Here is a 27148-nt window from a genome sequence, read left to right on the forward strand (position 1 = left end):
TTGGTTATAAATGATTTGTTCTGTCATTTGATTTTCTTTGTTAGATTCTAGCTGAATCTATCCTCCACAAGACTGGAGTAGGGGCAGTGTCTTACTAATCATAAACAGCTCAGCAAGTGTTTGCTGAATGAAAGAAGCAAATATATTTTCCCCCACATCCATGAGGTGAAGAAAAATACAGCTCTATGATCTATAGAAAAAATAATTGTGGAGGAGACTCAAAGTACATCAGAATATAGCCAGATGACTGGAATCTACAGTTTTCCTATTTTGCTTAGTCTCATGTTGATTAGGCTAGAAGCCTAGACTTTATAATTTTAAGAATAGATCTTTAGACACTTCCGTGTGATTGTATCGAGGCTAAATTTCCAAGCCAGGATGTTTCATTAAACCTCAAGCCTCTTAGTATAATAAGGTTCAGCAAGAAAAAAACTTGTAATATCTGTCTTGAATCTATATTAAGTTGGTTCCTATTTTTTGTCTTTGCTTCACCTCTCAGGAATGTATATGACAGAAATAATAAAATGAAAAATTTCTGAGATCTGTGAAGAGAGTCACTACATAAATGCTAGGTGTCACCTTTACACTTTTATACTTTTGTTTACTTTTCTCTTTTTTCTTTACTGTATGAGTACAATAAAGAGTGCAGAGGTTGTTTAATTGCAGTTCTAGTAGTGGGCTTCTTGAAGCCTTAAGATACATAAAATATTTCACAGACCATTATACTTTCAAATTCCAGCTGGGACAAGACCTGTAAGTGACAAATGCCATGAGAATGGATATTCTCACAGTATTTCTGGCACAACCAGACAGAGGAAGTCCCAAAAATCTCATGAGAAAATAAGCTCTTCTAAGACTCTCATCCCAGTTTTTTGGGCTTACTTTATGTAGATAAACTTGCATAAGCCTTCAGGCTTTGGTGTCTTTATCCAAATCCACCAGAGCTTTGATCCTTTAGAGGTTTACCAGTCTCCATGATAGAGGAGTTCTCTTGGCGGGGGGAGAACCCAACTTCCAATAAAATGGTTTCTCAATAAATTAAGCCAGGAATTCTATTTGGGAATAAAAAACCATTTAAAAATCAGAATTTAAAAAACATCCCTTGATGTTTAAAGCTATGATTTTTGTTTTTGTTCTATTTGTTTACTGTTATTATTGTTTTTAATGTTAAAATACAAAGCACTAAACCAAAACAGTTCATTTGGGATCCAACCACTGACTTTCTGTGTTTAACTTGAACAAGTTTGCATTTTTGAAAAAGGAATTATGAAAACAACTTCATGTGCTTTTTTTTTTTTCCCCTGCCCCTTTGGGATAAGAGAATACCTGCAGGTACCTTGTCCTCGTACTTTTGGGAACAGAAACTCTCAAGCTCCATACTACCACATAGTATCACTGTCTGTATATATGAGATTGACATGGTATGAATCTGTTTACTGTGTTGCTAACTTCAAAATGCCATCTTATATATAAATTGTCCCAAATCATGTTTTCCCAGACATTTTATACTATAAAAACACAGAGGGAAATGGATTAAGTCGAGGATAAAAGTGAACAGAGAAAATAACAATGGGCTTTGTTGCTGCACTGGAGGAACAGCTTGTCAGGTCAGCTTTGCAGAGAGGCATATTCCCAAACCAGTCATCATTAACGGACTCACTTCCACAGGAAAAAAAAAAAAAAAAAGACAGAGTCTGAAAACTCCGGACAAAAGAAATCCCTGCAGACAAAGTAAAAACAAATTAAAAGACCCATTATAAAACACAGATGCTACAAGGAAAATAAACTTTCCAAGATTTACTGGGCTTTTACAAACTTCGACATTTGTGGAAAAGACATCAGCCGCAACTCCCAGGTAATGTGGCTGCAAAGCTAGACTCCTTTCTATTTTATCTTTACCCTCTGTGCAGAAGCTGCCAGGTTGGTATTCTTAGCTTCTGAATGCAGTGATGTGAGAACATGTGAATGTGGCAAACTGCCAACGACAAGAAATTTCTGAGGCCAGCAAGACCCTAAAATTGTTGAACAGTTCACATTACACTAAATATTAAAGTTAGTATTAGTGTACCTGTGTGTATGTATATATTCTTATTAAAAGCAAACAAGAGGAAAATTAGGAAAGAATGAAATTATATGCCTCCTCATCACATTCAAAAAATTTCCCTATCCTATCATATTGTGAACCAAAAGGAATAAAATCAGTTAAAATAACATAGAGCAATCGAAGGATAATAGCTGTAGATCAGAAAGTATCTTAGAGTAAAATATCAGTGAGACAGAAAAAACTTTTTGTTGCAGGTTTTACACAAGCTACAGACTATTGCTAACAGGGGTCAAAAGAAGATTCTTTATGAACAGAAGGTGTGAGAAACTAAGAAATGCAATAGAAAAAGTAGACCAATGGAGCATTTGGAGGATAAACAAACGCTATGCATTTGTTGTCATAAGGGATGTGGAAATAAATTGATATAAAAGTGGTAAAGATCATTTGCAAAAGAGCGAAAAGACACTAGGGAATGTTAATGGTGCTCTATGGGAGAGCACTGTTATGAGGAGGTCTGCATGCCATCTCACTTTTTCATTCATATCATGGATGCAGCTCTTAGACACTTTAGGCACTCTACTTTTCTGAAGATCTACAATAGAAATCTTCTATAACTCAATATACCAAACTCATACAATTGTATCATATTCTTTCCTCATCACCTTTCCACATATTTATCTAAAAGATCCATGGTTGTTCTAGGATATAAGCCACCCTGTCAGTGTCCTTGGTCTGCTATTTTAAACTATTGGATTTTGAAACTGGATTAATGAAGCACACTGAAACCCCATGTCAGTGTGACTCCCTGGCACCCCTCAGAAGACAATTCTACAGAAACAACCCTATTCCTAAATATTAACATTATTTTTGTCGTCCTTCCAACACTTCCTGCTCTAAGACATCATACAGATGTTCTATTCTGTTCATCACATCTTTCCAAAATAAAAACAGGATAATGAGTTCTATGGGTTTTTGTTTGTTTGTTTTGGGTTTTTTTTTTTTTTTTTTTTTTAATGCATTTTGCTTTCCACAGAAGACCAAAGCTTTTGGTCTGCTTTTAATATCCTGCTGTGGAACTGACAAGGATAAAAATCCAAAATATACCAAGGAGTCTAACTAAGTTAATTCTGTAGTTGAAAAGCTCCGACTTCTTGACTCTGTCAAAGAGTACAATGGTAGCTTGTTTTGAAACAGTCCCTGGAAATCTGGGCTCTGAAAAGTTAAAAATGCTGCTTAACTCTTGCTTGCCATCTAATTTAACATTAAAGCTTTTGCAGCCAAACTCTCAGTAATTATTTAATCAAAACCAAATAAAATCTTTTCAGAATATATAAAAAGTATCCTGTGCAAATGGGAATTTCCTGCATATGGGGTGTTTTTAGTTGGGATGCGAATTTCTATCTCTCTTTTTTTCCCGTTTCCTAGATGAGAATGACAAGCTTCCCAGATGCAGTTCCAGGACTTTCACCCTCCTTTTTGACCTTTTCTCAGGCATGTTCCAGTATAATCTGTAATCTACTCAAGTAGGAAAAGGAAACAGCAGCGCCCTGGTGAGAAACAGTGACTTCTGACCCACATACCAAACTGGGCGGAAGCAATGCTTGTTCACAGGATCCAAAGAGAGTAGAACACACAATTAAAAGACAACGAATTACACAGACACACACATACCTATATATATGTGGATACACACACATACTTTAAAAGAATGTTACACAGTTTAGGTGATGTAATAAAGACAGAAAACATTCAAGGACAATTCTGACAGGACATTGATTTCTTTTTGCCTATAACTTTTTCCAGGGGTGACAGATGGTGAAGTAAAAATACTGCAAATTTTTATGTATTTCAAGCAAAAACACTTGTTGCTTTTTTCAATGTCACCACAGACATTACTAATATACTTTGCCAAAGGGTGGGAAGGTAGGAAAATGAGACATTTTCCACAAAATGGACATGAAAATATAAATCCAATCTTTTTCTGCAAGATGGGGATTTACGTTATTAATGATATCATTATCACTTTCCCCCACTACATGCAAAGTAGCCTGCACAAAGCTTTATACCAGTGCTTATTAAATGTCTGTAGAATTAAAACTGCACTTTCAGGAAAATTGAAACTGCACTAATCGCTACATAAGTATTTATAAACTTACACATAATTATGTATAAATGCTTCAATAAATAATTTGTTAAGTAGTTTTCTAGTTGGAATACATTCTCACCTGCTCACTACTATCTTGATGTGCTGGTTACTATAACATGTAAATTTGAGAATGTTTCTTTCCTTAAAGCTAAAATAAATTACATAAACTTAGAAATTTCACATACAAAAACTAAAAGGCATAAAGAAATAATCACTGTTGCCAAAATTATAAGTAGAGCGCTGGTTAGCTCAGCTGGGTAGAGCATGGTGCTGATAACACCAAGGTCCAGAGTTTGATCCATCCCTGTAATAGCTAGCTGCCAAAATAATAATAATAATAAAATAAAAATAAAATTGTAAGTAGAGCAAGTGTAGCCTACACTATTCCAAAAAGGTACTCAAGCAGGCCTAGAACAAAAAGTTCCAAAAAAAATAGGAGGCAAAAATATGACTAAAAAAGGAGATGAGATCAACAGAAACAATGTTTATAAGACACAAGAATACAAAAGGGTAAAAGCAATAGAAGTGGCTGTGAGGAATTCTACTGAAATATTAAAAAAAATCTGTCTGAAAAATTTCAGAGTTTAGTCTTGATCACAGCCAACCCAATTTATAAAATGAACGAACAAAATCTCCTTCCTAAAAGTGGGAAGTTCATGACTTTAGTTTATTATTATTAGAGCACTCCAAGATTCTGGGATGAGGGATATGTATTAAGAGCTGGTGCTCTTAATATTTAAGAAGTTTTAGCAATTTTTAATGCATTTTAAAGATTAGGAATGTAGTATGACCACTCTTTTAACAGTGAAAAAATCAAAAAAAACAGAAAATAGACTGTATTTAACACAATAGGGGACAAAGCAAATTCTTCATATAAATAAGAACAATAAATAAGAGAAAAATATCTAGGGCCCTTTACCTTAAGACTCAAACTATTCCTAAATCTATCATATTAAAGCACCCTCAAAATTTCCCACTCCTCTGAATGAAGCTCAAATATAGTACTAGAACTTAGGTCTCAGAATTGAGGACTTTTAACTCTAGTGAAAAATCTCCAGAATTAAAACCCCATAATCTAGCATCCTTTTGACAAAATCTAAGGTGAAAGGAGCTCCCCAGAGTATTAACTCCTCATCGAAATTATTTCTTGAAAATCCTTTATACCCAACTCTCCCATCCTTATCTCACAATGATTTTTGTATTGTATTGAGAGAGCAAAGAAAGGACTTCACTGTTCAAGGAAAAGATATGAAATCTTATCTGCTTGATTCAACAAATATAACTTTATTACTTAAATTGGTAAGCATGTAAGATGTAGAAGTATTGACACTTGGTTCTAAATAAACACTCTGTAAAACAAGATGAAACAATAAATTAATTGCAAGATTTAAAATGTATTTTCGTAGACCTGGAGAACTCAAAATGATTTAACACTTGCACATTTGCAGAACTTGTCTTTTTTCAACTACATTAAACATTGTATTCTTTTTTTTTTTTTTTTTTCTTTCCAAGGTTGGCCAGTATGGGGATCTGAACCCTTGACCTTGGTGTTATAATGCTAAGCTCTAACCAACTGAGCTAACCAGCCAGCCCCCAAACATTGTACTCTTGATGAACAATTAAATACTAAAATGAAAGTATTTTCTGTGGAATAACAAGAGTAGCAGTAAAATGTAAGCAACTTTCCTAACAATCAGGAAGACATAAACCAAAATATAAAGACCCTCTTCTCCCTATAATCCCTCCGCTCTCCCTCACACACCCCCATGGAAGCCTTCCTTATTTTTACCCATGACTGTTAAAGATATTTTCTGGCTCTATTTCAGCATCATGACTCAGGTCATGAGAAGTGTCAAAGATGCATTTCCTTGAGATGGGAAAGAGCAACAGATTTTAACAACCATACGAAGATGGGCGTTCAGTGCAAAAGGGCCAAATCAGCATTTTGACAACAGGGAAGATAAAACCTTTTACATTCACGTATACTTTATTTCCAGCTTAAAAACATTTAAATATATTTCTATCAAAATATGCCTACAGATCCTTCTCGAGAAGAAAACAGGAAGCCAAGACTCAAGTTAGCTGCCTAAATTATCTACAATTTGTGAAAGAGAATCGTTCAGAAAAGGAAAGAATTCAAACTTAGCACAACATATGAATGTTAATAAATAGTTCAAGGCCTTGTCTTCTAAATTTACTTTTCCAAAAGCATATCCATGCTGTCCCTATTTGCCAATGACATGATACTATATATAGAAAAACCTAAAGACTCTATCAAAAGACTCCTCGAGCTGGTTAATAATTTCAGTAATGTTGCAGGAGACAAAATAAATGCCCCCAAATCAGAAGCATTTACATTCTCCAATAATGAGCTAACAGAAAGAGAAATCAAGAAAGTTAGCCCGTTTACAACAGTCACAAAAAAAAAAAAAAAAAAAACCCTAGAAATCAATTTAACCAAAGTGGCAAAAGATCCCTACAATGAGAACTACAAACCACTATTGAAAGAAATTAAAGAAGGGCCGGCCCGTGGCTCACTTGGAGAGTGTGGTGCTGACAACACCAAGTCAAGGGTTAAGATCCCCTTACTGCTCATCTTTAAAAAAAAAAAAAAATGAAAGAAATTAAAGAAGACACAAAATGATGGAAAGATATTCCATACTCTGGGATTGGAAGAATTAACATAGTGAAAATGCCTATACTACCCAAAGTGATCCACAGATTCAATGCAATCCCCATCAAAAGCATACCCATGAATTTACCTATGTACATAAAAACTCCTTTTATAAGAAATCATTGAGAGTAAGAACCACAAAGAGGAGTGATACCATGACCATCCTTGGGCACACTACACCTGAGAAATAATGACGCTTCTGTTTTCCCTGTAATTCTCTGCTATGGCAGAAACACTTTCTCTTAATTAGCTGGATCACTGCCAGAAAACTATAATCATTTATCAATACTGTCATCTTCTGTTTTCCCTCTTCCATGATTTTATCAAATGTGGACACATTTCAATCCACTCCAAAACTAGAGTGAAATACTATTGAACATTTATTAAGCATTCCCCACTAAGGATGGCTCTTAACACTGAAAATGGAATAGCCTATCTCTTCTGAAGTGGCCAACAACAACAATGTCCACATTAATTCCATTTTGTCTATTCTGAAATAGTTTCTCTCTGCTGCCTCATTCTAGCTCCAATATTCTCACCTCCAAAACCACATAATCCAATGTTAATAACTCTTTCAATGAACATTAAATCTTTTTCCTTTTCTCATCCTCCTCCAAATTCAAAATGCCATTTACACTATTATGGTAAGAGCCATCATAGTTTCTATTTTTCAGTATGAATAACCCTGCCATAGTCCTGATCCTGGTCTCCTTACCCTTTTATACTTTACAAATATCAATTAGCAGATTTCTAGTTCCTGCTCAGATTTTATCCTCAAGACTACTCATATCTGCTACTCTCAAGTCTAATAATTTCCACATCTATTCATTTAGGTCAATCATTCAGACATCAGCTATTACATATTCTAAGACAACTATCCACTTTCTTTTCCCTCTGCAATTTTTATGAAAACTGAATTTTGAAAAAATATGTCAAGTCTCACTTTAAGAAATGAACATTCGGTCCCTTCTCAAAGATCTGTTATCCCACCCAATTCACACTTCTTCATTTATTTACTTCAGGAACTAAAAATTCCATCTCTAGATTTCCACAGAAATATTTCTATTTCAATGGAAGCAGACCAGAATTTCTCACTTAACTGTCCTCCTCACTGAAAAAGTGAAGCAATATTCACATGCAAATACATTCTCCAAATCCTCTTTTTGTTACTCTAAACACTAGACTAAAATAATGTAACTCCTTCAACTCCCTGAAAATCAGCATCTATGTTTACTGCCAGAACGTCAGTCACTATTCCAACCCCACCTCAAACAGAGGATACAAGGATTCCTTTATGGGGATACTGACCAGTCTAAGTGAAATGACCTATGAATATCAACTATTGAGGGTATCCTAAAAAAAGGACAGTCCTACTTGATGGCCCACAGGGACCTACAAGGTGGTATGATTTTCTCACATTCAAAGAGCTTCCAATCAGTTCCTTAGTACAGATTTTTTGATTAGCTGAGTAAAAATTATATAATGAAATAAAAATAAATTAATAAATAATAGAATTTAAAATTAAAATAAGAATGATCAGTTAAGAATTCCCAGACATTGAGGTCAATACTTTGGTTTAATCAATCTGATGGAACCGAGACATCAATATTTTAAAAATCTCAGGCTGGCCAGTTAGCTCAGTTGGTTAGAGCACAGGCATATAACCCCCAAGGTTACAGGTTTGGATCCCCATATCAGCCAGCCGCAAAAAAAAAAAAAAAAAAAAAAAAAAAAGAAAAATCTATCCAGTTTAAGTATAGTGTACTGTCAGGGTTGAGAACCACTGCTCTAACATGAAAGATAAAATAAAAACAAAAGAAAATTGAAAAAGGAACTCAGAGGAAAAAGAGATAAAATAAGGAGACAAAAAGAAAAAAAGATGCTTCAAAAATTGTAACTCTCAAACAGATAAACAATATTCCATCTATAAAATAAAAGGAAATGATAATAAAAGAAACATTCAAAGAAAAGCATATCAAAAACATACTGTAGAAATAAAGATACAATAAGAAGACTGGAAGATAAAAAGCTGATGATACTCTCATAAAGTTTTCTAAAAAAAGACAAAGAGAAAATAGAAGTGAATATAAGTGAAGGGCTTAATGTAAGAGAGTCATTACACAACTAGTAGGATTTCAAGAAAAGGGCAAAAAATAAAACAGAAAAGAAGAAATTTTTAGAGTTGAAAACACAGGCCTCTGGGGAATGACACCTGAGAGCAGGAGAGTGCCTTTTTTCATCATAAAATTATGGTATTATTTGGCTTTTATAAAAAATGAATGTATTTCTTTGATAAAAAATAAACATTATATTAAATATCCAATCAATGTTAATAGAAAAGAAATTAACTTTTAGCCCTTCTAATGCCACATTGCCTTAATAGTGGAGTATAATCACTCTGGTACCATAAAGTACAAAGATAACAAGTCCTTTAATAGCAATATATAGTGAATCAAACAAAGAAATTTTTAGAATATACTGACTCCACTTACTCAAATGATATAACTAAAAAATCTGCCACTATTCAAATATTGGAATTCATTCATAGGAACTAAGTATTCGGATGGAATACTCAAAAAAGGATATTAAGTCATGTAATATAGTTCCAAAGTCTAATTCTCCAAGAAGACTTTGAGGAATAAATCATAGAAAATAAAATAAAAAGGAAGAAGGGTTATTATAAGATCTGATGAGATCAAAATCCATGGTACCCCAGGTCCATGCCAGGGTTGCCTTGATTACAATTACAGAAAGGCTGAGAAAATATTGCCCTCTAGAGGCATGTCTCATTAATCATTTATAAACAGAACTATTTTGAAACCTGGAGTTCATGATTTGCCAATGTAAAAAATACATAGAAAAGTAAAAATATTTCGTAAGCAGCAAAAAGCATCACAAGAAATACGGGGTTAGCTTCAACTGCTAACTACTTTATCTGGCATTTATTTTAAAGGCAAACTTACAGAGAAAAAAATATGGGATATTCAAAATGAAATACACAAAAAGATAAAATTCTTCATTAAAATTTAATTAGATTTAATTTTTTTCATTAGTTTTTATAGCATAGAATTTTAAAGTATAACTTAGAGGTAATCTAATATCTGCATTTTTTAATGATACCCCACAGGTAAATTTTATTTTCCTCAAAAACTATGCCATCTATACCTTCCTCTCAACTTTGCTGTGAATCAAAAACTCCTCTAAAAAAACAGTCTATTAAAACCCAACAACTATACTATCTTTATTTAGTGATTCTTAAATGAAAGCCATCTTGTTTTCGCGAAGATATTATGAGGTCACTATTTTCTATCTACCGTCCCTAACGACTTCATCTGCTCTGAGAAAGTATAGAAAATGACATAAAAACATTTAAAATATGTATAATTTTGGTTTATAGTAAATACACAGCATAATGTTATAGCACCATTTAAAAAAAAAATTCAGAGGAAAACAAATTCACCAGGGAAACTTTAGATCTGAACAACAAATTAGAAACTGTATCTGCACTAAAATAATAAACTACATGTACTCAATAAAAACCCAGCTTCTAAAGTAAAATATCCTAAAAGAAGATATTTCTCCATTTAACATGAATATACTATTTATATACTCTATGTCTTATGAGGCATAAAATTTAAAGCAGAGCTACACTACACATGATTGATTTTTCTTGGCAAAAATTAAAGCATACACATGGAAACTTCAGTCCACAAGTAAACAGTGATGTGGAAAGAGAAGTCAAGAAACATCACATTATTGTTGATTCTCTTAAGTAGGTGAAACTATATCAGGCTGAAATGTGTGGTTGCTTTGTATTTACAATTGTGATGTGGTCTATATCAAGAAGACTACTGATTAACACAAGTAAATAATTATAATAAACCATCAAATGAAGGTTATAAACAAAGTCTCCGAGTGGTAAAAAGAATGCCTCCTACAGACACTAAAAAGAAAAGTTATACTACCAGTTTTTTTTAAAGCACTTCACTGAAATATGGAGGCTCCAACTCTAAGAAATCAGAGGCCTCCTCCAAAGGCCTCACCAATTATACCCATTTGGAAAAAGCAGAATCTACAATTCAGACAGCAAAGACTTCTGACTCAAAGATGACTCCTCTGAGGACAAACAAGTTAATGGGAAAGGACACAGGTCCAGGAACTCTTGACAACTGCAGAGTGAATCCAATATCCCTCTGTTAACATAAAGGAAATAGCAGGCACAAAACAAATTCCTGAAAAGTTCTATGACATAATGAACTCTATGTTCTTGAACCTAAAATGGAAAACTAATTTGCAAAATGAAATCACGAAGGCTCACAAACAGGTTGATTTATCAAACTATTTTCTGACGTATAGAACTAAAATGAGCAAATCCAGATTAAAATAAAATAATACTATCATTACTTTCAGTTTTGTACTAGTGTCTCCCCTCATTTCAAAAATAATGTCACAGGGCCGGCCCCGTGGCTCACTCAGGAGAGGGTGGCACTGGTAGCACCGAGGCCTTGGGTTCCGATCCTATGTAGGGATGGCCGGTGCGCTCACTCGCTGAGCGTGGTGCAGACCACACTGTGCCGAGGGTTGCAATCCCCTTACCGGTCAAAAAAAAAACAAGAAAAAAGAAAAAATAATGTCACAAGTCAACTTACCAATACCAAGGCCTAGTAATGCTATAAAAGCCTGCACATAATAAGTTCATGATTGTATTTCATTTACTCATTATTCAGTGAATTAGTCATTTATTCAGTTCTCTGGATAAGAGGAACTATACCAAAAATATAAAAATGAATCATTCCATCATATTTCCCATATTAGTAGCCGTATCAATTATGATATTAATGATAGCAGCTAATCTTTTACTGAGTATTTGATATGTGCCAAACACTATTCAAAGTGCTTTGATTCTCACAGTAACTCTGTAAAGGTAATATTATTCTCATTTTATAGATAGAAAGTTGAGGCACAGGTAGATTAAGATTAGTGTTAGGAAGTCATGGAGGATAGCTTCTACCCTCAGGGAGTCTGACTCCAGGTCCTCCAAGGGTCACACAAAGGAAGTTACAGCTTAGTAATGGAGATCCTCAAAATAACAAGCAGAAGACGGTAAGCAATCAGTACTGTTAAACTGAAATAAGTTTGGTCTAAAGCTGCCTCCATATCTATTTAAAGTTTGACCTAAATGTTTCTCCATTCACAGTGAAATGAAACCCAACTTGATGTGTAAACAGACTGTATCCTAACATGCGAGTATAGTCTTATAACAAGTATCGGAGTCTCAGCCAAGCATAGCTACTGAACCTCTAGCCAATCACAGGCTGAAAGCTGCCAAAACATGACCATATAAGGCAAATGACAACTGCAGCCAATCAGATTGTTTCTGTATATCACTTCCTTTCTCTGGCTATAAATATGACCTGCACATGTGGTGGAGCAGAGCATTCTGAACCATTTTTGGTCTGGACTGATACTCAATTCACAACTAAAGTCAACTTAGATCTATAAAACTAGAGTTGTTGAAATTTTGTTTTTTAACTGTACACATAAAGGATACACAGAAGGAGCAAATACATGAAGTTTGATATTTTTCATAGAGGAAGAAAGTGCATGATAAACTAAGATTGAAAGATGGGGCTGAATGTGTAACTAAAGAAATAAGGGAAAATTAATTCACGTGTAGAAATGTGTGGTGTTGAAGCTGGAAAGCAAAAGCGAGTACAACCATGTGCCACATAACATTTCCATCATTGAGGGATCAGATATATGATAATAGTTCCATAATATTATAATAGAGCTGAAAAATTCCTATCACCTAGTGACACTGTAGCTATCATAATATCATAGCACAACCCATTACTCAGGTGTTGGTTGTGAGGCCGGTGTAAACAAATCTATTGTAAGATACGTTTTGGAGGAATGCCTAGCCTACCAATGGGGTGACCCTCCCAAAGGTAGCTCAGACCTTTAAGATGAAAGTCAAGCACTTGCCACATTAAGTGTGATCACAGGTGAAAGGATTATTGTCTACTTTAGAATTCTTGCATTTTAAAAATGTTCCCACCCATTCCAGTAGCAAAATAGTAGTTAATAAGTTACCTCTCACTCAGTGCTTGCTGAGTGCCAGGTACAATCCCTACCTGTAATTTAACTTTCACTTTGCAGGAGTAGAATTATTCTAATTTCCATTTAACAGATGAAGAAAATGAGGCACAGAGACTTAGTAACAAAAGTAAAGGACCCATGCTCATGCAACTAGTGGCCAGTGTAGATAACAGGAAAACTTATTGCTGTTCCCTTTTTTAACACACTTTTGCATAACAACAAAATCACCTAACAATGCATTTCTCAGACCATATCCCTGTCATAAAGAGATTCATGACTGCAATTAAATTTACTTGTGGCATAAATAATAGTGGAAGAGAGAGTTTATTCATTCAACAAAAATTTAGTAACTGGTAAATGTAATGCCTATTCTCCTACAGGATATTTCCCACCTTTGCCTTCCATCACCTTCAAAAGCTCCAATACATGAGTCCATCCTCACTATCCATTTTCCTGAGAAAAACAGAACCAATCTCTTCTTCCCCCTCTAACTTTTCCCATTTTCCTGCTCCCCTTTATATCCATGCTCCTTGAAAGCCTTCTTAATGCTGGTGTCAGATTTCTCTTTTCCCATTCTTACTAAATTCCAGTTGGACTAGGTCCCTACCACTCCATCAAAACTGTTCTTATCAAAGTCATAAGTCAAGTCTTTTATATTACTAAATTTAATGGTGTTCTTTTTTCTCAATTCATATCCTCATTGACCTACCAGTAGAATTTAACACATTACTCACTTCTCTCTGAAAAAATTTCTTCACTTGGCCCCTAGGATTTCTCATGCGTGGTTTTCCTTCTTATGTCACTGGCTACTTAATGCTGGAGGGTCCCAAGGCCCTGGGACATCTTGGACACCTTCTTTTTATACTCATTCATGCACTAAGTGATCTCATCCCACTTTTGGTTTCAAGTATCATCTATGCCTTCCAAACATTTATCCCCATACGAATGAATACTTTCTTTTTTTTTTTTTTTTTCGTGACCGGCGCTCAGCCAGGGAGTGCACCGGTCATTGTTATATAGGATCCGAACCCGCGGCGGGAGCGTCGCCGCGCTGCTAGCGCAGCACGCTACCGAGTGCGCCACGGGCTCAGCCCCGAATGAATACTTTCTACCGAACTCCAGACCCATACGAACAACTACCTACTTAACATCTTAAACTTAACATGTCCAAAATTTCTGATCCTGTCTCCATCCCCAAACCTGCTTTATCCACAGTGTTCCTCATTTCAGTTGATAGCAACACCATCCTTCCAGCTGCTCAGGCCATAAGCCTTACTAGTCACCCTGACTCATCTCTTCTTCCATACTTGACATAAAATACACCAAAAATCTTGATGGCCCTACCATAAAAACTATATCAAGAATCCAATGACTTCTCATAACCTCAACTACAAACAACCTAGTCCAAGCCTCTGCTTCTCTTGCCTGGATTTTTACAATAGTCTCCTAACTGGTCTCACTAGATTTCTACCCCGTCCACTTACAGACTGTGCATTCTTAACACAAATTTCCATTCTAATCCTGCCAAAACACAATATTATCCTGTCATTCTTATTATGAACACCCTCCACAACTCCCCCTCCTCATCTCACTCTGAGTAAAAGTCAAAGGCTGACATGATCTGGCCATATTACCTTGCTGACCTCATTATCTATTATGCATCTTGCATACTGTGCTTCAACCACACTGGCCTCCTTGCCTTTCCTTGAACATTCCAGACACATTCTCAACACAGAATTTTACATAGTCTATTCCTATATGCATGACCTACTCCTTTACTTCCATCAGGTCTTTGCTCAAATGTCATCTCAGTAAGGCCTACAGTACACATTCTAATTTCAAATTGCAATCCTCTCTAGGCATTCTCTAATCCCCTTCCCTCATTTTTCTCCATAGCTCCATAGGAACAGGAATGTTTTTCTCCTTTACTCACTGCTACATTCCTAGAGCTCAGAACATTGCCTAGACACAGTAAACACTAATCAATATCTTGTGTACAAATGAATGTGTCTTACAGATGTTACAATGAAAAGCAATGTTACCATAAATGAAAAGCTCTTCATTCTGGCAAATAATAATTTAGATTTCAATTTCTTAGAACAATTTCTAAAGATGTTTTAAAACTCTGGTTTAAAGTCTTAGAGTATACTTTTTACCAACTACTATTCAAAAAAACAAAATAAAAATACGAAACAGAAAAGACTTCATGGAGGTCAATGTAATAGGAGACAAAGACAGGTCAATGAATAATTACCATATTATAATATGATAAATGAATGTGCATGGTACCAACACCAAGATTGACACAGATGGTACAATATCAAGAGAAGGTTTAACAGAGGAAGTGATATTTTAACTAGTTTGGTAAGCATTCAAAGGGATAACAATTATTTCAAGCAAGGAAAGAATGCAAATAGGAAAGTTACCAAAAAATGAATACCTGTGGCATATTCAGGGAAGGGTACAGAAGTCTAGGTGTGGTGGAACAAGCAGGTAGAAATAAGATGGGACATTAATATTCTAACATTTTAAGCAAAAAATATGCAGGTCATATTTATGATTAACAAAGAAAATCCTTGTGATAGTAAAGAAAGGTTAGAGGTTACTGAAACAGATGATGGAAGAAATGACAATCAGAACATCTTTATCATTTTTGCATCAGGGACTATTTGGACAGTCTGGGGAACCCTGTGGACTCTTTCTCAGAATAATACTTATATAAGCATGCAATAAAGTACATATTAATTACAAAGGAAATAAATTATATTGAAGTATAGTTATCAATATATTAAAAATAAAGTTGTATTATAGTAATATATGTAATAAACTTAGATTAACATAAGGATTATATAATAATTTACAAGTAATTGTGAGTATAAACAATATTTCAAAACATACTCAATACTTCAGGACTTCACACTCAATACTTCATATATTATGTGATAGGAAAACATCTACATTTTCTATTGGTAATGTCACAAGCGTCAGTAATATTATTGTCGTATGCCTTCTATCTACACTCATAATAAGAGGAAATGCTTACTTTTGGTTGGAGGATACTAAATATAAAGATGTAATTTCTTTCCTATTCCAGTTCATGGATCTCAAGTTAAAAACTCTTCATCTAGACTAAGGTCCAGGCAACAAAATAGGAAACGAAAGAGATAGTTAGAAAGAATATATTTAAAATAAATAAATATCCTTGGGCAAGTTAAAAAAAAAAAAAAAGGCAAATAGATAAAATAATACTAACCTAAACTGGAATAGCTCCAAAGAGTAAAAAGGAAATACCCTCTATATCAACTGTTATTTAACAGTTTCCTTTACTTTGCTAAAAAGAGCACAGACAAACAACAGTAATAACGCCAAAACATGATTCATTTTCAAGAAGAATCCCTCCCTGTTCAAAGGTTTACATTGTTTTTAACCAGCATCAGATTGTTTACACATACAAACTGTAAATACACCATTTTTAGAACTAGCCAAAAACAATGCCCATTTTGTTTTGACATGTAAGGTACAAAAAGAACATGAAGAAAAATGTCCATCACTCCAACATCTATGCCTCAAAACTGAGAAATACTACTCAGAGTAATAGGGTGAAATTCAGAGATAATTTGTGCAAATATATGAGAAGAGCTATGAAAGCAATAAAACTGAGAGAAAATATATTTGACTCAGAAATCTAATATCACTTTTCAATTATTGCCCTTTTACAGATGACAAAATCCTTCTTTGACTGGCACTTTGAAACCTTCAATAAAAATATATAGAAAGGTATTTGTTCATAGTTTTTTAATATCTGTCTTTTCCCTTGCAGTAGAAGATACATGAGGGCAGGGATGACAATTTTTTGTGCACTTTACGCATATAGCCTAGCACAGAACCTGTTATGTGGTTTGCTTAATAAAGAAGCAAAAAAAAAAAAAAAAAAAAAAAAAAAGTAAGGATAAGAAGAAAAGAGAAACTCAAAAGAATATTCTCTGAAGATGAAGAAAAGTAAGGATTATATATACTTCTTAATTTATCTACTAATACATGTGTGGTTTCTCTTGCTGACCTAGCTGCCTATGTGCACACTGAATCTCCTTGCAAAAAGTCTTTGGTAAAACTTAAGAAAATTAACACAAAGAGAAAATTTCTCAATGAATCTATACCATACACCTAAATATATTACAAAAATTTTAAACCAAAAAAATGTAACCAATAGGTTTAAGTAAAATTTCTTGCAAATGGCTGAAAATATCACTATCTGGTAGCTTTCTAAACTTTGTTTTTTAATTCTAAATACTTTTTGGGCTGGCCAGTTAGCTCAGTTGTTTAGAGCATGGTGCCGATAACACCAAAGTCCAGGATTTGATGCCTTTGCAGGCCAGCGGGGTGGGGGGGGGGCGGAATTAATTCTAAATACTTTTTTAAAGGACTGTCTTCATTTAGGACTGATTCTAAAAAGTTTTCAAACTTGAAGACCAAGGGTCACTTGTTAAGATAAATTTACATAAATAACAACTGTTCTTAAAAAAAAATAATAGAGTGAAAACATAAGGTATGACCTTAGGAGAAAACCGAAGTCTCACTTTTTTGAGTTACAGTAGTTCTCCCCAGGATACCATTTACCTCGATATTTTTTCAGTCTATCTTATCTGGAATTAATTAGGTATTACAAAACAATATGTAATGTGGTCAGCATAGAAGCTAAAATTAAGGATAGGAATATACCCAAAAGAACTGCAAAAAAGTACTCAAAAAAATACATATACACACATTTTCATAACAGCACTATTCACAAGAGCTAAAAGGTAGAAATAATCTAAATGCCCATCAATGGATGAATGGATAAATTGTGTTATATTCATACAACAGAATATAATTCAGCTGTAAAAAGGAATGAAGTCTACATACTCTAATGTGGATGAGCCTTGAAAACATTATAATAAGTGAAAGAAGCCAGAAACAAAAGGTCACATATTGTATAGTTGTATTTATATGAAATATACAGAAAAGGTAAATCTATAGAGATATAAAGCAGAGAGTGGGGTGCTAGTGGCTTGGGGGCTAGAAAAATAGGTAAGTAACTGCTTGAGGAATATGTAATTTCCTTTTGGAATAAGGAAAATGTTTTGGAACTAGGTAGAAGTGGTAGTTGCACAACTTTGTGAATGTACAAAATGCCACATTTAAATGGTTAATTTTGGAGACTTCCAGTCAAGATAGCAGAATAGACAGTCCCCAGCGTCACTCTCTCCCACAAATCAACCAATTTACAACTATAAAAAAGCAACAACAGCCAAGCTGGGGCCACTAGAGCCCAGGGGAAGAAAAGAAGAGACCTATGGAGTACATGAAGCCAGAAAAAGCCATGATGAGAGAAAGAAAAAACTGCTCTGCCCATTTCGAGCTCCATCCACTTCCAGGCTTGGGCTGCTGAGCGCACCGAGCAGGAGCTGACAAAAGCCACAGTTGTGCCCTTTTTATGAAGTTGCTTGGAGGTGGCCAGGGAGAAGAGGGCCTTGGTGGCCCCCAGGCCAGCAAGACCACTAATAGGGTTCGTGTGTCCACATAGGAGCAAGGAGCTACAACAACTGAAAGAAATGAGCCACTTAGAGGCCAGTGAGTCATTGCAAGAGACTGGCACATGGCCCATCCCATGGGAGGATTTGTGGCATGGACAGTAGGGGAGGTGGGCCCACCAGGAAAACACTGGGGCACAGCAAGGACAGCAGATCTGCACCCCAATCAGCGAAGGACCACTCAGAGGAAACTGGTCAGGAATATAGAATTTCATGGGATGCAGTTTGATGAAAACACTCAGGCCCAGACCAGAGTTTCTGCACAACCCAGGCACACCAAATATCTCAAGAGCCAGAAGTACCTATAATGTCAACCATTAGAACCTGAGCTGCACAAAAAGCCTTCTCTAGGCAATCAGCAGCAAAGCAGCAATATAGCTCAACCACACAGCTCAAGTACTGGTCCCACAAGAAGTTCCCTCATTTTAGAAGTAAGCAAAGAACAACAAATTAGTTCCAGTGCAGAGTTAAATGGTGGGAACAGCAAATAATCCAACACAGAACTTAAAGTACCTGCAACCAGAGACAAAGTTTCATATTAACTAGTAAAGGTCTCATTTCACCAGAGATCACCTATAACACCTAGAAGGACAGGAAGGTCCCCTGGGCTACCAAACCAGAAAGGGGAGAGTGCCGGGAGCCTCGGCCATGGCCCCCGGCACCCACAACCAATCCCGGGGTGGGGGATGAGGGCCTCGGCCATGCCCCCCCGACACATGAAGCCAGCCCAGCGATGACCACCACAGGATGTACCTCAAACTCTCCCGAGCTGGGTAGGTGGGGGGCCACAGTCCTCAGCCACACACCCCCGACAGCACAGCCAGCCGAGCAGCGACCACCAAGCTGCCACAGGATGTGCCCAAGTCTTCCCTGTGGGAATGAGGCGGGGGGTGCCACAGGCCTCAATCCCGCCCCTCCTCCTTCTTCCTTTTTCCATCCCATTTTCTTCCCCTTTCCCTTCTCCCTCTCCCTCTCGCTCCCAGCTGCTACGCAACAACACTCTAGAATGTAAAAAATAATATTAATAAAATCACATTTTCTTTAAAAAATAATAATAAATAAATGGCTAATTTATGTTATGTAAATTTCAGATTGATTTAAAAACTAATGATTATTTTCACTGGTAACCATAATCTCTCTATATAAGATTACCCAATCTTGAAAATGATCATCTGTCAAGTAGAATCTGCAATGCTCCAGAAAGAGAGTCATCTAATGTCAACATTTTCTGTCATTCTGGTAGTAATTAAATGGTACAACCACTCTCAAATTATCTATCTAGGTTAAGATTCACATACATTATAACCCAGAATTTCCACTCAAAAAATGAGTATACATTTACACCAAGAAACAAGTAGAAAATTTTCATATCATCGTTATACCCAATAATCCTAAGCCATAAACCATGCAAATGCACATCAGCAATAGTAGAAAGGATAAATAAATAGAAGCACATTTGTACCATGGAATAAGTCAGAACAATGAAAACAGAAAAAGGAAACCTAACTGCAGCAACATAAAAGAATCTTCACAAATACAACGTTAAGGAAGCCAATATACCAAAAAATACATACTCTATAATGCCATTTATATAAAATGGAGACAACAGTGTCTAAGGATGCTTCCTCAGGAGTAGAACTATTTTTAAAAAGAAAGGAAGTGATTTCCGTAAGTCAGAATCATAGTTTAATGTAATGGAGAAGGGGTACAAAAGGGGGAATCTGGTAATGTTCAATTTATTGATAGAGATGATGGCTATACAATTACCTACTCTGAGAAAAACTATTGAGATACACCTTTGTTTGTTTTTCTTGTACCATATTAGTAAAAATCATTCTGAGATGTATTTGTAAATAAAATACAAATGCGGCTCTATCTAAAATACACAGAACTCAAGACTATTCCTCCTTAACAATGACTATTTCTTAATCAACTAGTGGGCTAGTACTGATCCATTAAAGATAGAATATTCTGGGACAAATATGTAGATATGAGATTCAGTTCTCTAAAGCTATAGTCTCAAACTTAATATTCCATAATTATGATACCAAATATCCCTTAAATCTTCAAACAGTTAGGGAGTTAATGCAGCATGGTAAAGATCACCATTACTATATTGGCTCCAATTTATGAAATGATTTATTAAATGAGAATGTCTCAGAAGAGCCAAACATCTTGTTTTTACATGAACAGAATAAAAATTTCTATTTTATCCCAGATCTGTAAAATTAAGGACAAAGGGAAGGAAGATTGAAGGGAACATTAACAGGAAGAAAATCAGGTTTACCATGCAGGGGTGAACCAGAAGGGCTGCTTGATAGACCTGGAACAGGGCTACAGCGACCTCCTTGCTTAGATGTCAGTTCTTGTTCAATCTCTTCCAGTCCGGCACTTTTCTGGAAACGGCTCATGCGATTCACTACTCGTGGTGACATATGTGTACGAACACAAGGCTGACCACCGTAGGGGTTGATGGGAAAAACGTGGGAAGTACCCCGGAGAGTACTGACCACAACCCAGCGACAGTCATGGCTGAAGCAGATGTCTTGTACCTAAAAATAAGAAAAGATACAAAAATGGCTGAAACTATTTGGATTTATCTAAGAATATCGTACATCACCAAATGTGAATAGAAATGGTTGCCTCATTACTGAGTTTAGCTAAGAGCATATTATAAACAAAATTATAAAATTATAGTGATGTTTCACAATTAATGTTGATCAAAACTCCATGCCAGGGGTTTAACAAAATCTAGAATAGGGAATTCTGTCCCTTGCTGCATAGAGTGCCAAGTCAGAAAACAGGAACTAGGCAGTTTCATTCTGTTGACCGACAGGGCTATAAGACAAAACGTATGTCAGGTTTATTTTTCTAAAGATTTTCAGTCCTAATAAGCATAGGATAGTAAAAATTTAGCAGTACATTATATAATGTAGGCAAGGTTACTAATTCATTGACTCAACAAATATTATTAGACACCATGCTAAGAAGTAGGATCCAAGAGGTAAATAAGAAATAATCTTTGTGCTCAGTCTAACAGAAGGAAATGACATATATAAATTTTATTAAAATATAATATATAAGTGAAATTACTGTCTTGTGTACAAGGCACAGTGGTAACAAAAAGGAAGGAAAATATGAACTCTGCTTCTGAGAGCAGCTTTTCTCCTCTTTTCATCAGGAGATAGTGAAGGTAGAGGGTAAGGAATGGCCCAAAAAACATTATTAGAAAAGGCCTGGATTCTGGAATTCAGTTTTGAAGTTGGATATACTTACAAAGAAAGGAGAGAAAGACACTACAATTAAGATATAATAGATACTCCATTTTAGATATAAATGTATAGATGTAAGATGGAAACGGTAGGTAAGTACTTCATTACGTGAGAAGCTCAACAAGAGTCAGGAAAAGCCAGAGCAAGAGGTGTTTCAATTTTATTTAAGAAATACTGAAGTCAGTATTTCAATTTTGGAAGGATGGTATTCTGAGTAAAATGTGGAGTAGATGGATATTAAAGAGGGAAGTAGCTGTAGGAAATTTAGGTAGGAAATTACTTAAATAGTCAGGGATATAGGACCCTAAAAAGAAGTGGAATGTAGAACACACACACACACACACACACACACACACACACACACACAAAGTGAACAACAGAAACAACTCATGTTATCTGCAGTGATTGGCAAACTTTTTCTAAAACAGGCCATATAGCTTTGTAGAACATAAGATCTCTGCTCTCTGCTGAGTCTACTAAACTCTGCCCTTGTACTGTCAAAGCAACAATAGAGAAATGCAAATCAATACCACATTGAGATATCATCTCACATCAATTAGACAGGCTATTATCAAAAAGAGAATAACAAATGCTGGCAAGGATGTGGAGAAAGGGGAACCCTTACACACTGTTGTTGGGGCTGTAAATTAGCACAGCCATTATGGAAAACAGAATGGAGATTTCTCAAACTGCTACAGGTAGAACTACCATATGATCCAGTAATCCCACTACTGGGTATATACACAAAAGGAATGGAAATCATATCAAAAGGATACCTGCACTCCCATATTTATTGCAGCTCTGTTTACAATATCCAAAATATGAAACCAACCTAAATGTTCATCAATGAATGACTGGATTAGGAAAATGTGATATATATACACAACAGAATACTACTCAGCCTTAAAAAAAGAATAAAATTCTACCATTTACAGCAACATGGATGAGCTTGGAGAAAATTATGTTAAGTGAAATCAGCCAGGCACAGAAAGAGAAATACTGCATGTCCTCACTCCTAAGTGGGAGCTAAAAAATAAAGAAGGAAAGAAGGAGGGAAACAATAATACATTGAACCTACAGAAGGAGAGAACAGAACTGTGGTTATTAGAAGTGGGAAGGGGGGCAGGGAGAGGGTTACCTAGAAGTTGGTTAATGGACACAAAGAATGATTACATATTCTAATGATGAATTTGTTAATTATCCCGATTTGATAATCTCATGTTGTACACAAGTACTGATAGTCAACTTTGTACTCTATATATATGTGTAATCAACTGTTTCAAAAAATAATCTGTTAGAAAAATAGTAATAAATATATGAATAAACACATTTAGAAATATATAAATAAGCACATTCAGAGTGTTCCCTAGAAGCCTCTCAATGGAATGTCTTTCTTTTAAAAAAACCAACCACAGAAAACATGTAAGTAAATGAGTTCGAGGAACATTATTTACAAAAACAAGTGGCTGGCTACACATCTGACCTAATGAAAATTAGTGACTAATTTGTATGACACTTATACACTAAATAAAGAACTTTCAGTATTTTTGCATTAGCAAAATGAATTTACTAATATTAGCTTGATGTCAATCTAATGGTGAGAACTTGAGCAAAAATATCTCTATTTACTTTTTTCATAAAACTTGAAAAAGAAAGCCAAGTAAAATCTGATATTGTTCTAAGCATTTTTAAGCATAGCCTATAAAAGAAAAGCAGGTAACAGATACTTATGAAAGGTTTTCTACAATGACTAAATTAATTGTCCACAAAATGAAACAGCTGTCAAACGAACACTTAAAAAAAAAAAATTCAGAACAGTAAAAGCACAGTAAAATAAGGAAAAGCTATTTGTAAGATTTAACATGAAAAACGTATATGTGTATATACACATATATGTGAGGCATATTAGCTGTCATTATACCAACATGAACTGAGTAAAATTCCTCAAGCAGTCAGGGAAGCACTTTCCAGTATATTAGATCTTCAAATAAGCTTATACTCAGACTAAAACCTTGACTAATATTTTGGAAATGTACCATGAACAATAGCTATAAAGTACTATTTTTTCTGTCAAAGTATAAGTGTCTAAAAGAGCCTGGAACCTTATATATATATATATATATATTTTTTTTTTTTTTTTAATTTAGTCTTATGTATCAAAACAAGATACTTTACTCCTAAACAACATTACCAATACATGGATGAACCCAAAACTCAACCACATGCCTGCCAATCTTGATAACTATGACATACCCAAGCAACATGTTAATATTATAATTAAAGGCTATTCTGAAAGCTGACAAATATACCTCTCAGCAATTCCAGTATTTCAGACAAAATGTCCACAAATGTTTAACCTCTGTAGTCTGCATACAATAGCTTTCGGCTTAACAGACTGTTCTGAGTGAATTGGGGATCCTATTAAAAATGGAGTGGAAGAGAAAGAGAAGGGTACAACAAAGAAAAGTATAAACAGCAGAAGCAAGAGAAGAGAAATACATTTCATAATGTCAAATGCACTTCCACATGGCAGAAACAAAATATAAAGGAGAACACCTTTACTTTAGGCTTGTTGAGTAATTTACGTTCCTCATTTTGGAACTGAACCATGTTGTCTAAAACCTTTTCTAAAACACTTAACAATCATGACCACTTCCTACTCTGTCAATGAAAAGGAGTTACCCTCTTTCATTTTAAGAATACTTGTGATATGAGGTGGTGTTAACAATCACTATCAAGGCAGGAAGACAGAATTCCACCTAATGCATATTTAGGAAAATGCTATTAGAGAAGAGATTTTGCTCTATGACCTTGAAGACACATCAGAATACATAAATGAGCAGAGAAAGGTGCTAAAGATATTAGTTGTCAAGAGAACTAGAGAAAGTTTAATCATTTAAATAACATTACAGAGGATAATAAGTTGCCCACCCACAAAATGCAGAGTAATATTAGTATTATCAAACTAGCTGGGTGGTTTTACTACATTATCTTTTTAAAACTATAAAAAATGGCAATCTACTAATAAATTAATGACATCATCTGAGTGATTTCTGGACCTCAATTTTATTTTATTTATTTTATTTTATTTTTTTGTCTTTTTTGTGACCGGCCGCACCGCGCTCAGCCAGTGAGCGCCCCGGCCATCCCTATATAGGATCCGAACCCGCGGCGGGAGCGCTGCTGCGCTCTCAGTGCCGCACTCTCCTGAGTGTGCCATGGGGTTGGCCCTGGACCTCAATTTTAAAACATTATTTCTATTTAACATTTTCTCATCATAAAACAAGAGAGCTAGATAGGAGTTATATCACTGATTTAGTTCTACGGTACTAAATATCATAGCAAATAATGTTTACCATGTACAGAATAGGCAATTTTGATAACAAGATAAACAAGTACAAGTACCACTCTATACAAACTCTTGCTCTCAAATTTAGGAAACAAATATATGAATACACAGTCATATGTTGCTTAATGATGGAAAAACACTCTGAGAAATGCATCCTCAGGCAATTTCATCATTGCGGGAATATCATGGAGAGTACTTACAACAAACCTAGATGGTATAGCCTACTACACACCTAGACTATATGGTATAGCCACCATAATCTTATGGGTGTATACATGTATACAGTCCACTGTTGAATGAAACATTGTTATGCAGTACATGACCACAGTTATATTTTTTAAAAAACACTCATTCACTATTCAAAACTCAAAACTAAGCAGATGTGGATATCAAGGGAAACATTGTATGTGCTCCTAGTTGGTCTTATAGTCAAGTCTTTAATCCATTTGGTATATGGCGAGAGATACAGGTATAGTTTCATTCTTCTACATACAGATGTCCAGTTTTCCCAGCACCATTTATTGAAGAGGCAGTCTTTTCCCCAACGTATATTCTTGGTGCCCTTGTGAAAGATCAGTTGACTACAAGTATGTGGGTTGATGTCTGGGTTCTCTATTCTGTTCCATTTGTCCAGTGTCTGTTTCTATGTAAGTACCATGCTGTTTTGGTTACTATAGCTTTGTAGTATAATTTGAAGTCAAGTAGTGTAATACTTCCAGCTTTATTTATTTATTTGTTTTTGCTCAGGATTCTTTGGCTCTTCGAGGTCTTTGTTATTCCATATGAATGTTAGGATTGCTTTTCCTATTTCTGTGAAGAATGTCATTGGTATTTTGATGGGGATTGCACTGAATCTACAAATTGCTTTGGGTAATATGGACATTTTCACAATATTGATTCTTCCAATCCAAGAGCATGGAATGATCTTTTTGTGTTCTCTTAAATTTCTTTCACACTGATTTATAGTTCTCATTGTAGAGATCTTTCACCTCTTTGGTTAAATTTATTCCTAGGAACTTTATTTTTTTCGTGACTATTGTAAATGGGCTTGCTTTCTTGATTTATTTTTCTGCTAGTTTGTTATTGGAGTATTAAAATGCTGATTTTTGCATGCTGATTTTGTATTCTGCAACTACACTGAAATCGTTTATCAGCTCTAGGAGGTTTTTTTGTAGAGTCTTTAGGTTTTTAGAGAGAGAGAGAGAATCATGGCATCTGCAAATAAGGACTACATAACTTCATTTTTTCCAGTCTGGATGCCCTATATTTCTTTCTCTTGACTGACTGCTCTGTCTAGTTGTTCCAATACTATGTTCCAATAGGAGTGGTGAGAGTGGGCATCTCTCGTCTTGTTCCTCGTTTCACAATGATACAGGTGGTGGGTTTGTCATATAGTTTTCACTGTGTTGAGTTACATTCCTTCTATATCTAAATTGCTGACAGTCTCTATCATGAAGCAATTTGGAATTTTGTCAAATGTTTTTTCTTCATCTATTGAGATAATCATATCCTTTTCGTCCTTGATTTTGTTGATGAGGTATATCACATTTATTGACTTGCACATGTTGAACCATCCTTGCATCCCTGGGATGAATGCCACTTGATCATGGTGTATAATTTTTTGATGTGTTGCTCTATTCTGTTTGCTAATATTTTGCTGAGGATTTTTGCATCTATGTTCATCAAAGATAGCGGCCTGTACTTTTTTTGTTCTGACTTTGTCTTGTTTTGGTATAAAGTTGATGCTGGCCTCACAGACTGAGTTTGGGAGAATGGCCTCCATTTCCATTTTCTGAAATAGTTTGAAGTGAATTATGGTGGATTTTTGTTGTTGTTGTTGTTGTTTTTATTTTTAAAGAACCAATATAAAGACCATTCTTTATTATGGTATTAGCTCATGGCAACTGAAAGAAGACATTATTTTCAGGAGAAATCAAGAGTTTCCAGCCTAAAGAACTCACCCCTCAATAATACAAGAACCAATTTTTAAAAAA

At 35.2% G+C, this 27148-nt stretch overlaps 1 protein-coding gene across 8 annotated transcripts in view; it reads right to left on the reverse strand.

Annotated features, from left to right (window-relative positions):
• BCAS3 (BCAS3 microtubule associated cell migration factor) overlaps positions 1-27148 on the reverse strand; it is a 601295-nt gene that overhangs the window by 340947 nt on the left and 233200 nt on the right. For all 8 annotated transcript variants that reach the window (XM_063109232.1, XM_063109228.1, XM_063109233.1 and 5 more), the window contains exon 15: positions 20821-21085. In XM_063109232.1, coding sequence (XP_062965302.1) covers positions 20821-21085 — 265 coding nt within the window. The remainder of the gene's footprint in view (positions 1-20820; positions 21086-27148) is intronic.

The sequence above is a fragment of the Cynocephalus volans genome, chromosome 10, assembly GCF_027409185.1.
Source record: "Cynocephalus volans isolate mCynVol1 chromosome 10, mCynVol1.pri, whole genome shotgun sequence".
Classification (NCBI taxonomy): domain Eukaryota; kingdom Metazoa; phylum Chordata; class Mammalia; order Dermoptera; family Cynocephalidae; genus Cynocephalus; species Cynocephalus volans.